Genomic DNA, 15,610 nt, shown 5'->3' with positions numbered 1-15,610 from the left:
CCTGCTGCAAGCAGCAGACAACCCTGCTGGAAACCTTGCTGGGGGATGACCACATCACAAGGGAACATGTTGCAGTTGCAACAAACGTGGGTTGCAACAAACATGGGTGGAGCTAAGTGAAACAAACACCTTCATACCACATCAGACACATGGGGCCGGGTTCTCTGCTATAAGCCAGCTCTGCAACATTTGTTATGCACCTACTGCGGCAAGGCATCTTGTTAAGGTGCATGAGCCACTTTCATGTATGGGACCATACATGTACTTCACGGTGAACAGAGCACTCATGAAACGGAGGGCTGGACAGCACTGTTAGCACTAGGATCAGCGAGGGCAGGTGCTTCCAGGGCTGGCTTTAGCAAGTGCGGAGCCCGATTCCTGGGGTTTGTATTCACCGGGCAGCACTCCCAGTCTTCGGTGGCATTTCGGATTGTCAGCCAGGGAGGCGGGCTGCGGGGCTTGCTGCACAGGGCTTGCTGCGGGGCTTGCTGCGCTCTGGCGAGGGGAGCAGGGCCATGGGGCTTGCCACGCTCCGGCGAGGGGAGCAGGGCCATGGGGCTTGCCACGCTCCGGCCGGGGTCGTGGGGCTGCCGCGCTCTGGTCGGGGGCCGGGGGCCGCAGGGCTTGCTGCGCTCTGGTCGGGGGCCGGGGGCCGCAGGGCTTGCTGCGCTTTGGTCAGGGGCCGGGGGCCGCAGGGCTTGCTGCACTCTGGTCGGGGGACGGGGGCCGCAGGGCTTGCTGCTCTCCGGCCGGAGCTCCAGGCAAGAGAGCGGAGCCGTGGGCTGCCACGCTCCAACTGTCGCTCTGGCCAGGGGAGCTGGGCCGCTGAACACCCCGGAGCGGACTGCCGCCGGGGTGAGTAAAAAAAATTAAAAAGGTGCCTAAGGCGTGGGACCTCTTAGGCGCAGGGCCTGATTCCGGGGAATCGGCCTAAAGCTGGCCCTGGGTGCTTCTCCAGCTTTGCCAGCTCACTTTGGCCCTAGCCAGCAGCAATCCCTATTCCTGGACTTCTCCTGCAGGCGGGGCTAACCATGCTAAACTGTACTACTGGTTGTGATGAATGTGGAGGTGCTCGACAATTAACATTCCTCTTTACCCCCAAAATGTGCAGGATTTCTGAGTGTAGGATGGCCACTCACGCGTTCCTGGAATACTAGACATTCCGGTACTTCTAGGAATGGCGTGACCCCCACCCCACCAGTGTGACCTCACATAGTGCGTCCAAGATCACGCCAATGGGGATGGAGCGGCGTGCTCTTCAAACTGGCATCCAATCCTGGACAAAACCATGTTTGTCCCCTGTCAGTACTGGACAGGGGACAAATCACCTGAAGAGAGGGCCATGTGATTTGAAACTGGATGAGTGGCCTCCGGTTTCTTGGAACGTCAGAGAGAGCAGACAGTTTCATCGCACAGACGTAAGACCTGTGATTGCTAGTCATTACGGCTGAAGGCATCTAGCTGCCAAACAATGGAGCAACCATCACTGGAGCAGTATCTTAGGCCTGGTCTACAATGCAGGGTTAGGCTGACATCAGCTGCCTGGCATTGGCCTCGCTGTGGAAGTGTCTTCACTTAAATTTGGCATAAGTGCCTCCCTCTGCCAATATAGTAACACCACCCCCCTGTGCGGCGTACAATCACAGTTGATGTAATTAGGTCGATGTGGTGTGAGTTTAGACACTGCGTTGCTTACATCGACTGTTACTGGCTTTCAGGAGCCATCTGACTATGCCCTATGCTGACCACACAATCGATACAAGCCCTTGTGGTTAGGACACACACTGTTGACATGAGCCAAGTGTGCGCACACACAAGCGATTTAATAACTGCAGTGGTTGTATGCTGATGTAAGTTAGATCAACATAATTTTGTTGTGTAGACATGGCCTTAGATGCTCTGGCTGGGCCACTGGGAAAACCTCTTAGCCTCAGACTGAAGTCCTGGGCCCTGTAACAAAAGCCATAGAGCAATATAATAATAGGATTCATCCACAACCAGGGCGGGTGGGGCTTTGAGAAAAGGGTGTTCCTTGAGGGAGAAACCGTAGTCAAGGAGACAGTGAAACACACCAACATTCTGGAATCAAAACAGTGACCTGGCTGGGGTCCACAGCTCCTGGGCTTCCTAAAATAATGAGAGTTACAGGACCAGAGAAAGCCCAATTTAGGAAAGAACCCATCTAACATAGCTAGTAGTGAATTGTAAGATTGGGTGACTAAACATGCATGCAGCTATTTGCTGTTTTGAAATCCTTTTCCCTAATGCTTTGTTCCATTCCCTAATAAGCCTGCTTGTTTTATGAAGGCTGTTTGTCAATCACATGTTTCCCAAGGGAAGAAATGCAGGTGCCTAGTCAGGCCTGTATGGTTATAAGTGGTTGGCACCAGTGGGGTATTGCACTCAGATCCCAGTTTAACAGTGGGAAATTCTCCTCCCCAAGACAGATAAGTGCATGAGACCAAACACCTGGGTACACTCAGAGAGCCTAGCACGGGAAGCAGCAGCCCCATTTGACACAAATTCTGCAGCACAGATAGAGATCCACATTATAGTTCTGACTAAACCAGTTTCTACAAGCCCCAGTCAGGAGTGGCGACAATAACTTCCCATGTACTCTTGAGTGGGGAAATGGGCCAAACCATCCAGCATCCTTTGGAGAGAACCACCTCCTAGAGGCTGGTCTCAGCTTTGCATTTAGTTTGAAGGAAGACTTCTAAGCAAGGAGTGGGATTCACAAACCCCTATAGTTCCTTCCTACAGAGCAGCGGCTTCCAAATTGCTCTAAGGACCAATTTCTGGTGGTCTGCAAAGAGCTGGCTGTTCCCACAAAGCTAACCCTCTCTGTTTCCCCCACTCAGTCACGTTAAAAAGACAGCGTAGGATACTTTAAGTGCTTTCCCCCACGTTAGTTTTCAGTGTAAGCAATTATTGTAATTGCCTTGGGGCTGTGGCACAATTGTGGATGGGAGGGGAGTTGCGCATGAGCCAGTCCTTCTGTTAAGAGATGGTCTACAAGACGCTACGAAAAAGTTTGAGAACCTGCTAGCCAGCCCCAGCAGCATGACAGAATCCTGGAAAAAACTTAAGGTGAATCTTCTACAAGGTCCATGTGAGCCAAGGCACAAACATCAATATCAGAGCTGGGATCCTGAAGCAATAGTTTCTCTTCTCATTTTAGGTGATATTAGGGGAATGTTAATGCATCTTGTTTCCCTATCATTTATGGCTTTGGATCCTTTTGTTACTGGATGAAAAATAAATATCTTGTTTTATGCTACCCCGTTGGAGAGGTGCTTGAAAATAAAGCCATGAGGAATAAAGAGGGTGATCGACCCCCACCCTCAAATACACTGCATTAAAATACTTCCGTGTACGAAGCCTGAGAAGTTGATCATGTTTCAGTTACAATCTGCCGCCCCACTTCCACCACCTAGATTACTCAGCGACACTGCTCTATAAATATCTGATGGACATTTCACTTTTTTTCTAAAACACACCATTGTTTCCAGAAGGTTTTTCAGTTTTAATCACTCTTGGGCTGTCTGGCACCTCCGCTAGCCCTCCATATAAATCACGCCACATCATTTGGCTTTACAATAAATATTGATTCTGATTTTACACTGATTGCTTAAATACAGTAAGGCCAAAACCAAATTGTGCATCACCCCTCAGAAAAGTGACTTATTAAAAATGATTTCAAATACAGTACGATAGGAGCACAGGGAAGACATGGGGCTTGATCGTATAGCATGCTGGGTACCCTGGCCCAGTCAAGCACACACTTAACTTTAAGCACTTGAGTAGTTCCACTGAGTTTAAGGGGACAATGCACATGCTTAAATATTTTCCTGGATTGGGCCAGAATGCTCTCATGTGCTAATTTTTTATTCTTAAAGTCAGCCCAAAAGGGTTGTTTAAATTTTTCTTTCTTGCTTTTTACCTTAAAAAATATCAGAGCTGACAGCACTGGTTTCCCTTGGTTTTGCTGAAGGACTTGCTGGGGTTCTCCAAGGATGTACATTGTTATCTCTCAAACCTCAGCTGATGGGATGGGAGAGGGAAGATGTTCATTCTTTAACAAAGGCTTCCTTTCTCCAAAGAATTAGTCAGGCATTGGAGTTAAATGAGTATAAGCAAAAGGGAAACATAATTTTGAAAAGCCTGACTAAAAATCCCTTCCCTGCCCAACTTTTCCCTCTCATTGCTCTTGTGATATCATTTCACTATTTCTCCAAATACCACAGCCTTGCAGGCCATATAGGACCTGAATTCACAAGCAAGAAGTAACTTTTTGCTAAAATAATTTTTTCAGGCTTTTCCTACATGACAAACAAGAAGAAAGAAGAAAAAAGGGGAGGCACAAGTCCATTTCCCCCCCTTTTTTGCAGGTGTCAGCTGAGGTGCATAAAGTGCTTTGAGATGCTGGTACCTGAGATGCTACAGGAAATCTCTTGGCCATTACCTTGGTATCTTGCTTTCCTGAACATTAAGGGGTGAGGAGGAGGAAGATGGCAGGGAATTAATGTGTAAGTTTTCTGTTGTGAATTGGTACAGTTGTGAGCTCAGATAGTTCCCACATAAATACAATTCTGTTCCAAGTTCTACCCTGATCACTCACTCCGACACCTCTGCAGTTGCTCAAAACTTAAACTTTCTCAAAACAACTCCTGCGGGGCTCATGTTTTCCATGTTTCATCTCAGCTTACGTTTTTGTTTTTGTTTTTAATTTCAAGAAGTTCAGTACTGCAGATTGAAGTTATTCAGTGAAAGGAGTGGTCATTTCCCATACATTCTTCAGATAAGCTGCATTCACACTGCTAACAACAGAAGACACAACAGTGTTTCAAACTATGAGCATTTTGAATTGCAATTGTGGAACATTCATGGCAAATTTCTCTTAAGTTTTCTCATGCATAATCACTTCTCATACAAATCTAAATGGCTAAGGCACAAAATGAGTTACACCTAGACATAAAAGGGAATAAGACGACATTCTATAAATACATGAAGATAAAAAGGAAGACAAGGAAAGTGTAGGTCCTCTAATCAGCAAGGAAAGTGAGCTAACAACTGATGACATCACAGAGACTGAGGTGTTTAATGCTTATTTTGCTTCAGTCTTCACTAAAAAGGTAAATTGTGACCAAATACATAGCACAATTAATATTAACAACAGAGGGGAAGGAATATAAGTCAAAATAGTGAAAGAACAGGTTAAAAATATTTAGTTAAGTTAGATGTATTTGAGTTAGCAAGGCCTGATGAAATTCACCCTGGGGTGCAGAAGGAAACTAGCTGAAGCAATCTCCGAACCATTAGTGATTATCTCTGAGAACTCATGGAGGATGGGTGAGGTCCCAGAGAAGGGCAAGCCATACTTATCTTTAAAAAGGGGGACAAACAGGACACAGGAAATTACAGACCAGTCGGCCTAACTGGAAAGATACTGGAACAAATAATTATAAAAACAATGTGTAAGCTCCTAGAGGATGGCATGGATTCGTCAAGAGCTAATCATTACAAACCAACCTAATTTTCTTCTTTGACTGGGTTATTGTCCTAGTGGATAGGGGGATAACTGCAGACATCATATAGCTTGATTTTACTAAGGCTTTTGACAGTTCCACTTGACATTCTCATAGGCAAACTAGGGAAATGGGTACCAGACAAAGATACTATAAGGTGGATGCACAAGTGTTTGAAAGGATGGTTTACTGTCAAACTGGGAGGGGATATCAAGTGTAGGGTGACCAGATGTCCCTATTTTATAGGGACAGTCCTGATATTTGGGGCTTTTTCTTATATAAGCGCCTATTACCTCCCAACCCCTGTCCCAATTTTTCACACTTGCTGTCTGGTCACTCTAATCAAGTAGGTTCCAGCAGCGGTCAAGTCCTGGGTCTGGTACTATTCAATATTTTCATTAATGACTTGGATAATGGAGTGGAGAGTACACTTATAAAATCCGCAGATGATACCAAACTGGCAGGGGTTGCAATCACTTTGGAGAACCGGGTGAGAATTCAAAATAACCTTGACAAAGTAAAGAATTGGTCTGAAATCAACAAGATGAAATTCAATAAGGACAAGTGTGACGTATTCCATTTGGGAAAGAAAAACAAACAAACGGTAAATGACAAAATGGGAAATAACTGGCTAGGCAGTAACAGTGCTGAAAAGGATTGGTGGGCGAGTTATAGTGGATCACAGATTGAATACGTGTCAACAGTGTGATGCAGTTGAAAAAAAGGCTAATATTCGGCATCCTGTAACAATGTTGGCTGCCTCTTGAACTGCCCCTTGCGGCCAGAGCTCACTCTGCAGTGCCTGGCCCTTTCTTCAGTCCCCAGGTAATTCAAAGAATTCTCTCAAGGGGGTCCCATTTATTTAGTCTCTAGGTGCACACTGGCCCTCTAGGCCCCACCCCTAGTTCAGTCTCTCTCTCCCGGTTGTCCAAAATAACACAGTCTTTGAAAACAGAACTCAAACTCTCACAGGCTTCATCCCAGTTCCAGTTGGGCACAGCCCTTCCCCCCTAAGGGTCTGTCTGTCTGCTTCCCAGTACCTCCTGCCTGAAGTTTGTCCTTCTCCACAGGCTTTCGCAGATGATGTCTTCCACTTGGTGACTCAGGGCCCTGCAGGAGCCTTCTACTACTCCCTGAAGTGTCTAAAGGCATAGCTGCAGTTTCCTAAGCTTCTCCCCCTTCACTGCAACTTCCTGCTCCTTTTACACTGGAATCACTTGATTCCTCTCACCTGGCTCATTCTGTAAAGACTTAGGCCCAGGCTCTCCAGTCCATGGACAAGACACCCTGTTAAAACCTGTAACAGGAGCGTCATATGTAAGGCATCAGCAAAGCAGAAGTTTTGCCTAAGGAAGGACTGCAGGTTCCAGACTTAGAGAGTATTTTCGGTTTGTCACTAATGCTATTGTGCTAGCTCTCTTTATTCTGGGTTTTGGGGCCAGATCCTCAGCTGGTAAGGTCAGGGCAATTCTACTGACCTCAACGGAGCTACAGTGAATTACAGCAGCTGACCCTTTAAACTTAACTACAAATGAGACAAAGACATGGAATTTCATTCATTACTGTTCAACAAGTCTATAAAAATGTAAGGCTGAGAAACGCACTACTCTAGTGCTAGGCAAACACATTCTAGCACTTAAAAAACAAGGTTTATTACTATTGTTTAGGTAATTTTTTAAATAAATTAGCTACACAGATATTGAACTTACCATTTGTCTTTTGTTTTCTATCAAGTTTGATCCAATTATTCCAAGAAATGACCCAAAACCAAGCTGAAAAGCAACATATTGCAAATGTTTACATACGGAAGATACCCAACATAGTTAGCATACACACAGAGTAGAATTAGACCCAAAAGCAACCAAAAAAATGCATTTCAAACACATTCCTCTCTGTACAAGAGGCCCAAACTGCAGCTGAAGAAAATAAATGCTGGAATCACGTTAGTGGTGTAATGCTTCTAATTCTTCCTACCTGAAATTGCTGAGTACACAATTTACATGGCAATAAAAATTACTTCAAGCATATAAAAATAAAATATATATATGTGTATCCCTATAGATAACATTTAGAAATGGGCAAATGGATGCAAGATGAGGATTTGTATTGCTGGTCTTCTTGGAAAAAAGTTGGCACACTCAGGCCCCCTCCAGCAAACACTGATGCACGGAAGTAATTTTACATACATATGTGGGGTAGAACCATGGAAATCAATGGGACAACGCAATAAACGTTTGCAAGATCTGGGCCTAAGTGACCGTACCAAGGATCACCAAAATCTTAAGTTAAACAATGAGATTGTTAGTCATTAGAAGTAAATTTTTGTATTTATTGCACTGACATTCATACTAGCAAACATTTAACATCTTCCATTCCTGCCTCATTGAAAGGGGTGTCATAAGATGCTTTTGAGGACAATTAACAATAATCCTAAAGCAAACGATTAGAAAATAATTTCACTGCACTTAGTCAGCATAATGTCTCAGTACAACAGATCCTGCTGTGCTGTGCCTATTTTATATAGTCTGTTTATTAACCTACTGACTGAATGCTATTGATCCTCTTATTAAATCCAAAAACCCAATTGATCAGCTGTTGTAGGTTTTGAGGATTTTGGTCTAGGTCAGGGGTTGGACACCTTTCAGAAGTGATGTGCCAAATCTTCATTTATTCACTCTAATGTAAGGTTTCGCGTGCCAGTCATACATTTTAGCATTTTTAGAAGGTCTCTTTCTATAGGTCTATAATATATAACTAAACTATTGTTGTATGTAAAGTAAATAAGGTTTTTTAAATGTTTAAGAAGCTTCATTTAAAATTAAATTAAAATGCAGACCCCCCAGACCTGGGCAGTGTGAGTGTCACTGAAAATCAGCTCGTGTGCCACCTTCGGCACGCGTGCCATAGGTTGCCTACCCCTGGTCTAGATTCTGGTAGTAGCTACCCAAGAAATAAAACAGGGAAGAGTGTCCTTGAATGACCACATTAGAATGATTCAAGGAACAGAGTCAAGTAGCTTATGACCAACATTTAGGTTCTGGAAAAGGAAAATTTGTTTTATACAACCTATATTAATAGACATGTCCATGAAATTGAGCCGACACAAAGTGAATGAAAACAGATGTTTGGATTTAAATCCTGCCCTGCTTTGTTTGCAACCTGAATACTTCAGTATTATTGTGTAATGCAAAAGAACCAGAAAATGAAACTGACTGGTCTATTTTAACTGTCGAAACTGAGCAAAAAGGACTCAAACAGCAAAACTCACACAAATCAAATTACAGTTTTAAAATTACTTCAACATAGGAATCTACGGCATTACTAGCAACAAAGCCATAGATATCACTTTTCACCTGACAGCATTTAAGCAGCAGGACAAGGTGGTTTGGCAGGTATCTAGAGTAGATATTTAAGAAAACTCTTGTGCACTTGGCTGTAGAGAATAGCCACAAACCAAAAGGTGAAATGCAATAATAACTCAAACGGAAAAGTATGAAACGAAAGTTGTGCAGGTGCAGCAGTAACAGTGTCTATGGGTCTGTCCACCCAGTATAGCAGGGGTGGACAGAAGAATACTTTATTGGTATTTACTAGACTTCATTCATCACCAAAAGGTTCACTAAGTTGTCATGTTTAGGGTGACCAGACAGCAAATGTGAAAAAACAGGACAGGAGGTGGGGGGTAATAGGAGCCTATGTAAGAAAAAGACCCAAAAATCAGGACTGTCCCTATAAAATTGGGACATCTGGTCACCCTAGTCATGTTATACATTGGTAGCTACATTTATTGAGGGAATGGACAAAACAATCAAAACTGTGTTAGTACTGTAAGAAAGAGATGGCATTTAGGGTGGCATTTCACATCAAAAGAGTACATAGCTTCCCTGAATGGCCTTTTACACGTACATTTGGATTTAATATGAAGACATCTCAGTACGCATTTTTCTGTGTGTGGCTTCCACAAAAACAGTCACATTTCCAAACCCAGCTGTCCTATAGATCAAGTCTTGTGATATTTGGTGGTGCTTTTTCTTTTTAAACTCCCAGCTTCTGGATTCATGTGATCACACGATAATTTCAGCTTTTCTAAACCAAACAAAAAGGTTTCCAGCTCTCAGTTGTGGAGAAAAGCTTGAAATTATGAAACCTGAAGTCTCTAAAACACAAAGACAAATAGAAAGAACTCAAATTTATAACTTTTTTTTTTTAAATCATGGTTTTTAAGCCAAGCTTGTAATTTTTTGGGCTGGCTCATGATTTTTGAACACATGGGGATGGCAATCTTGTCTACACCCACCAAATACTCCCTTAAATATCTTTCACTCCAATTCTCTGCTTGCATATTAACTTGAATTTAAGGTATAAGAGGAAAAAACAAACCGACAAAATGTCTTATCCCCAAAACATCATCATAGGAATCCGCTATCCAGGGCAATGTCATGCACAAGGCACACTGGCAAAAATAGGCAGGGTCCCTAGGAGGCTTAATGTATCATGTAAAAAGGCAAGAACTTAGCTAGTTTTGCTAAACACTAAAATTAACCCCAGATATCTTGACGTTGATTTATGCATTTTATGAATAACTAATAGCAAGAAAAGAGTAAAGCATCAAGTAATAATTTCTGTGATTTCCCATTTTGATGGTGTTCTTCTGGAGCGGGGGTACCTGAAATGTAACCACTTGAACAGTGGGAGGATGGTTTTGAAAAGGAAATACGGAAGCCTGTTCACTAAAATGCATTACAAGAAGGATAGTCCAGGACTTAAGGCACTCGCCTGGGACATAAGAGATCGGATTCCATTCCTTGCTCCGCCACAGACTTCCCATGTGACCTTGAGAATGTCACTTAGCCTCTCTGTGCCTCAGTTCTCCATCGTAAAATAGGTCCCTGCCTCACATGGGTGTTGTGAGGATAAACACATTAAAAGATTGTAAGGTGCTCAGACGCTGTAGTGATGGGGGTCAGATAAGGTGCTACAGTAGTAATAATGAGTATGACAAATAAGAGATTTGCTCTCATTTTGTGCTCTTATCTTATTCCGCTGTCATGATTTCACTTCTCTTAGCACAAATAATTCATATTTTATTAGAGTAGAAAGAAACAACTATAAAAAGAGTTTGTATTATACCAGTCCCATGCATCCGACGAAGTGGGTATTCACCCACGAAAGCTAATGCTCCAATACATCTATTAGTCTATAAGGTGCCACAGGACTCTTTGCTGCTTTTACATATCCAGACTAACACAGCTACCCCTCTAATACAAGAAACAACTGCACGCATCATTTTTTTTTATTGTTTGTTTTTGTTTTTCTGAATTGGTCATGCAACTTTTTACAGACGTGCAACTTTTTGGGGGCGTGGTGCAGGGGTGTGAGGGCTCTGGGAGTGTAGGGTCTGGGGTGGGGCGAGGGATGTAGGGCTCAGGGCTGGGGCAGAGGGTTTGGGTGCAGGGGTCTGAGGGCTCCGGCTGGGGGTGTAGGGTCTGGGGTGGGGCCAGGGACGTGGGGTTCAGGGCTGCGGCAGAGGATTGGGGTGCAGGGTGTGAGGGCTCTGGGGTGGGGCTGGGGATGAGGGGTTTGGGATGCAGGAGGGTGCTCAGGGACTACAGTGGGGAGAGAGGACTCCCCCCAGCTCTCTCTCCCCACAGCAGAAGCACTGGGGCTCTGGGGGAAAGGCATCTCTCCCCGCCACGGCAGCTCTGCAGTTGAGGCTGCAGGATAGGTGCATACCCCCAGCCCCAGAAGGTCTGGGCTGGGGGAGGGCTCCCTGGCCACGGCTGGGGCCAGGCTGCTCTGGCTGCAGCTGGGGCCATGCCACTTCACCTGCGCTGTGCTGCCCCAGCAGGTCTGGATGACTCATCCACAGCTGGGTCTGGGCCACTCAGGCCATGCTTGGGGCCGGCCTGGGCCATGCCACAGCAGAGTTCGGGCCAGGGGAGGGGCGCCCCAAGCTCTGGCAGGTTGGGGGCCAGGCTATGTAGGGACCAAAGGGAGGGCGCCCCTCCCCCAGCTATGGCGGGTCCCTGGGTGGGTTTCTTGAGCTCCTGCACAGCGCTAAATAGGCTACTGCACAGCCACGCAGCCTACAGGGAGCTTAGGGGGTGACTGCAGATAGTTTTAAATATGACAGAAGGAATCTGTCTTAAAAGGAGCCAATATGTACCTTATTGCTACACAGGCCAACATTATCTCAAAAATTCGGGCCTAAATAAACTCAGAAGCAATGGAAGAACTGTCGGTCACCAAGAAGCAATCAGGAGAAAACGCCTCGGGGAACAGGCGCTTGTGAATTTTATCTAGATTAAGACTGAACATAAGTGTTTTTTTAGTTGAAGTCACTAATTGGCCATGACATCATACGCTTGTTAAACAGTGCAAAAAGAGTCAAGAATTTGAAGGTTCTTTGTCAGCCTCTTCCTGAACATGCTGGAGCACACCAGAATGAGACGGTTTTCCCTAGGTCTGGCCAACTTGTAAGCAGACTGATCACATGCTTATGAATACTTTGTTACTGTGTTGGGTGTAGAGCAATTGTATAAAATAAACATTTGGCCTTTGGACTTAAGAAAGGAATTTATGGCTAAATTAGTGTCTGGCAATCTCCCATATTAATATTTCCATTATTAATTTCCATTTTTTAAAATTCCAACAAAGGGTCCCCCTTCCAGACCCCTGGAACATCTGACCATGATAAGGAGGAGAAAGAAGAGGACATGGGAGGATACATTCAGTGAGAACCTGCAAGCCAGTGCTGCATCAGACTGTGAGCAAAGGGCCTGGAAAATGAATACTGTAGACAGTATGGGCAGAGAAAGAGCAGACAGGAGACACAGAGGGAGATGCACCAGGACATAATGGGGCTTCTCCAGCAGAAAATACAGATGCTGCAGAGTCTTGATGACCTACAGGTCCAACAATCACGGGCCTGCCTCCCTTTGCAGTCATTAGAGAACTCCATTTGATCATCTCTGTACCCATCCAGCCCCTACATTCCACATGGCACCATGGGCTGCAACCCTACCCTTACTCCTGCACACTGCAAGCCAGTAAAGACAACACTGCTTCACATACACTGACCTGTAAGAGCCACGGTTGCTGTATGTGTAGCCAATATGAACTGAACTAGACAGGAGTGTTCTTGCCTCTTGTTAAGTTCTGTTAATTTATTTCACAAGTTTTTATTGTATTTGTTTTTTAATGGAACGCTGGAAGTTTGCACTGGTTTTGATATGCAATAAAATCTATTTTTTGGTAAATAATTCATCTTTATTACTTCACAGCATATGCTGCAAAATGCCAACTGCTACTGAAAGTGCCCACAACTTGTTATTGTATAGGGTGCCAGAACTCACAGAAGCAGTGACAAACACAGAGTAATAATTATGAATATACAACAAGCACTGCAAAATTAATAGGTGCATTACCAGACAGGATTATGTTCATAAATGTACACCAAGCACCACACAATTCCTAACAGCCCCCAGAACTGCAGGGCCAGGCAGAGCACAGTTCACCACACCACATTATTGCAGCTGATTGTCAAAAAGCTCTTTCAGGGTCTCCTCAGCTGCATAGCTCCATGCTGAGCTCTTCTAATAGCCCTGGTGTCTGGCTGTGTGAACTCAGCAGGCAGCTGCTCTCCCTCTGCTCTCCACTCTGGCAGTAATTTTACCCCTTTACCTCACAGATGCTGGGCAGGATACAACATGAAGCTATAACCATTGGAATACTTATCTCACTGAGATCCAGTCTGGTGAGTAAACAACGCCAGCATTCCTTCAATCTACCAAACACACATTCAGCTGTCATTCTGCAACTGCTGAGCCAGTAAACGAGTCTTTCCTTGGTGCTGTTGAGGTGGCTGGTGTACAGCTTCACATGCCAGGAGAGGGATCACTATGGGCACTTCAACATCCACAATGGAAATCCGCTGGTCGGACAAGAATGTCCCTGCTCACAGCTTTCTGAACAGTCCTATGCTCTTAAAGATGCGAATGTCTTCCCTGACCAGCCCACATTGAGGTTGGTGAAGCATACTCGATGACTAAGGCTAAGATTTTGTCATGGATATTTTTAGTAAAAGTCACAGACAGGTCACGGCTTCCGTGAATTTTTCTTTTTTGCCTCTGACCTGTCTGTGACTTTTACTACAAAAATCCATGACAAAATCTTAGCCTTAGTCATTGGGAATGGTGTGGAGACCCGCAGATACCCCTTTTGTCAGGTATATTTTTAGTAAAAGTCACAGACAGGTCAGAGGCAAAAAAGAAAAATCCATGGAAGCCGTGACCTGTCTATGACTTTTACTAAAAATATACCTGACAAAATGGGGATCTGCGGGTCCCCACACCACCTGAAGCGGGGCAGCTAGGCAGGGGCTAGGAGACACATGCAGCCACTGGGGTACCATTGCTGCTGGGAGCTACGGAGGTTCCCCCTGCTGCCCGGGGTAGCTGGGATCTGCGGGGGTTCCCCCCACCATGGCCAGGAGCTGCAGGGTTCCTCTGCTGCCCGGGTACTCAGGAGTTCCATGACTTCCGCGACCTCCGTGACTAAATTGTAGCCTTACCTATGACCCACCAACTCTTGCATAACCACAGAAAAGTAGCCCTTCCTGTTGGTGTACTCTGTGGCAAGGTGGGTTGGTGCCAAAATAGATGGCAGGCATATCCCTATTGCCTCATGGCAGTTAGCCTGTTGCTGCAAATCCATCCACTGTGTTCTGCACTTTAATGGCCGCCCACACGCCCACACTTGCATGGCAACAGCCCCCACTGTGGATTTACCAACTCCAAAACAATTTCCCACTGACTGGTAGCAATCCAGAGCTGCTAGCTTTCGCCGAGTTACCGTCACTCACTTCTTAACTGTCAGTGCAGCTGTCGTTCTGGTGCCCCTGCGCTGGAGGGCTGGGGTGAGCTCAGCACATAGATCCAGGAATGTGGCCTTTCGCATCTGAAAGTTTTGCAGCCACAGCATGTCATCCGTACTTGCCTTACAATGTGATCCCACCAGGCAGTGCTTGTTTCTTGGGCCCAGATGCAACGCTCAACAGACTGCAACTTCTCCGTGAATGCAACCAATAACCCTGAACTGGTTTTCGCTGTGTCCCACAGCAAAATGTCCCCCACTGCTCTGCTTCTTCCTGTGGCTCTGCAAATACCAGGGGATCGTTCGCCCTGTGTTTGCAACATTGATGACAGTAGTGCAGAGCTGTACGGGCTCCAGGTGTCTGTCAGAGATGACAAACAGTGAGAAGTGCCACACAAAAATGATGGGATAGGGATGGTGTTATGGGATGGAGAAAGTTGCATGATGGGAACGTTATCCCTTGTTCCCAGTCACCTCTGTGTGAGTTGTTTCTGTCCCACAAAGCACTGCCAAAATGTCCCAAATGACAGTGCACCGCATCACAGCAAGTTGCACACTGGGATGCCTACCCACAATGCACTGTGCATTGACACAAGCACTCCTGGTGAGTATGCGCAGTGTCCACTCAAGGAGCCAAGTGTGCGCATGCATGAGCGATATCCTTACTGCAGCAATCAGAGTTTCTAGTGTAGATATGGCTTCAGACTCTCTTCCCAAATTCAAATCCATTTTCAATCACTGAGTGTGGTATGTAACGTAACGGTGCAAACCCACCACCACGGTGCCTCCTGCTGAGCGTGCTGGGAATTAGCTCTCTTAGACCAGCAGGGTGTCTTTTACTAGCGGCGTCTCATTTGTCATTACTTCCACTTCCTCCACAATCTCCACCATCTGGACCCACATCACTCTTGGACCACGGTGTCCTCTTTGGGACATGCTCCTCTGGCTGTGCCCCAGCCCACTGTCTCCCCACTTTTGTGAGACAGGCAGTCCTCAGTCCCTCTACTTGCCTCAGTGGCAGACTGGAGTCTCAAGTCTAGCCTCTGGCTTCCGGAACAAACTGCAGCCTGGATTTAGGCCACTCTCCTCACTGGCAAGTAGAGTGCGGTGGGGAACCCAGGCTTGCCCGCTACACTGGGTCCCAGCCCAGGAACCGTATAGCTGGCAGCCACTCACTGTCCCTCCTCCTATTCCCGCTTCCCACTTTT

At 45.6% G+C, this 15,610-nt stretch overlaps 1 protein-coding gene across 4 annotated transcripts in view; it reads right to left on the bottom strand.

Annotated features, from left to right (window-relative positions):
* The window catches only part of TMEM255A (transmembrane protein 255A), a 52,199-nt gene that overhangs the window by 26,830 nt on the left and 9,759 nt on the right, over positions 1–15,610 (bottom strand). For all 4 annotated transcript variants that reach the window (XM_032767062.2, XM_032767065.2, XM_032767063.2 and 1 more), the window contains exon 3: positions 7,238–7,300. In XM_032767062.2, coding sequence (XP_032622953.1) covers positions 7,238–7,300 — 63 coding nt within the window. The remainder of the gene's footprint in view (positions 1–7,237; positions 7,301–15,610) is intronic.

Source organism: Chelonoidis abingdonii, chromosome 8, assembly GCF_003597395.2.
Source record: "Chelonoidis abingdonii isolate Lonesome George chromosome 8, CheloAbing_2.0, whole genome shotgun sequence".
Lineage (NCBI taxonomy): Eukaryota > Metazoa > Chordata > Testudines > Testudinidae > Chelonoidis > Chelonoidis abingdonii.
Note: the sequence above shows the minus strand (reverse complement) of the source record. Positions and strands in the feature narration are given on the sequence as shown.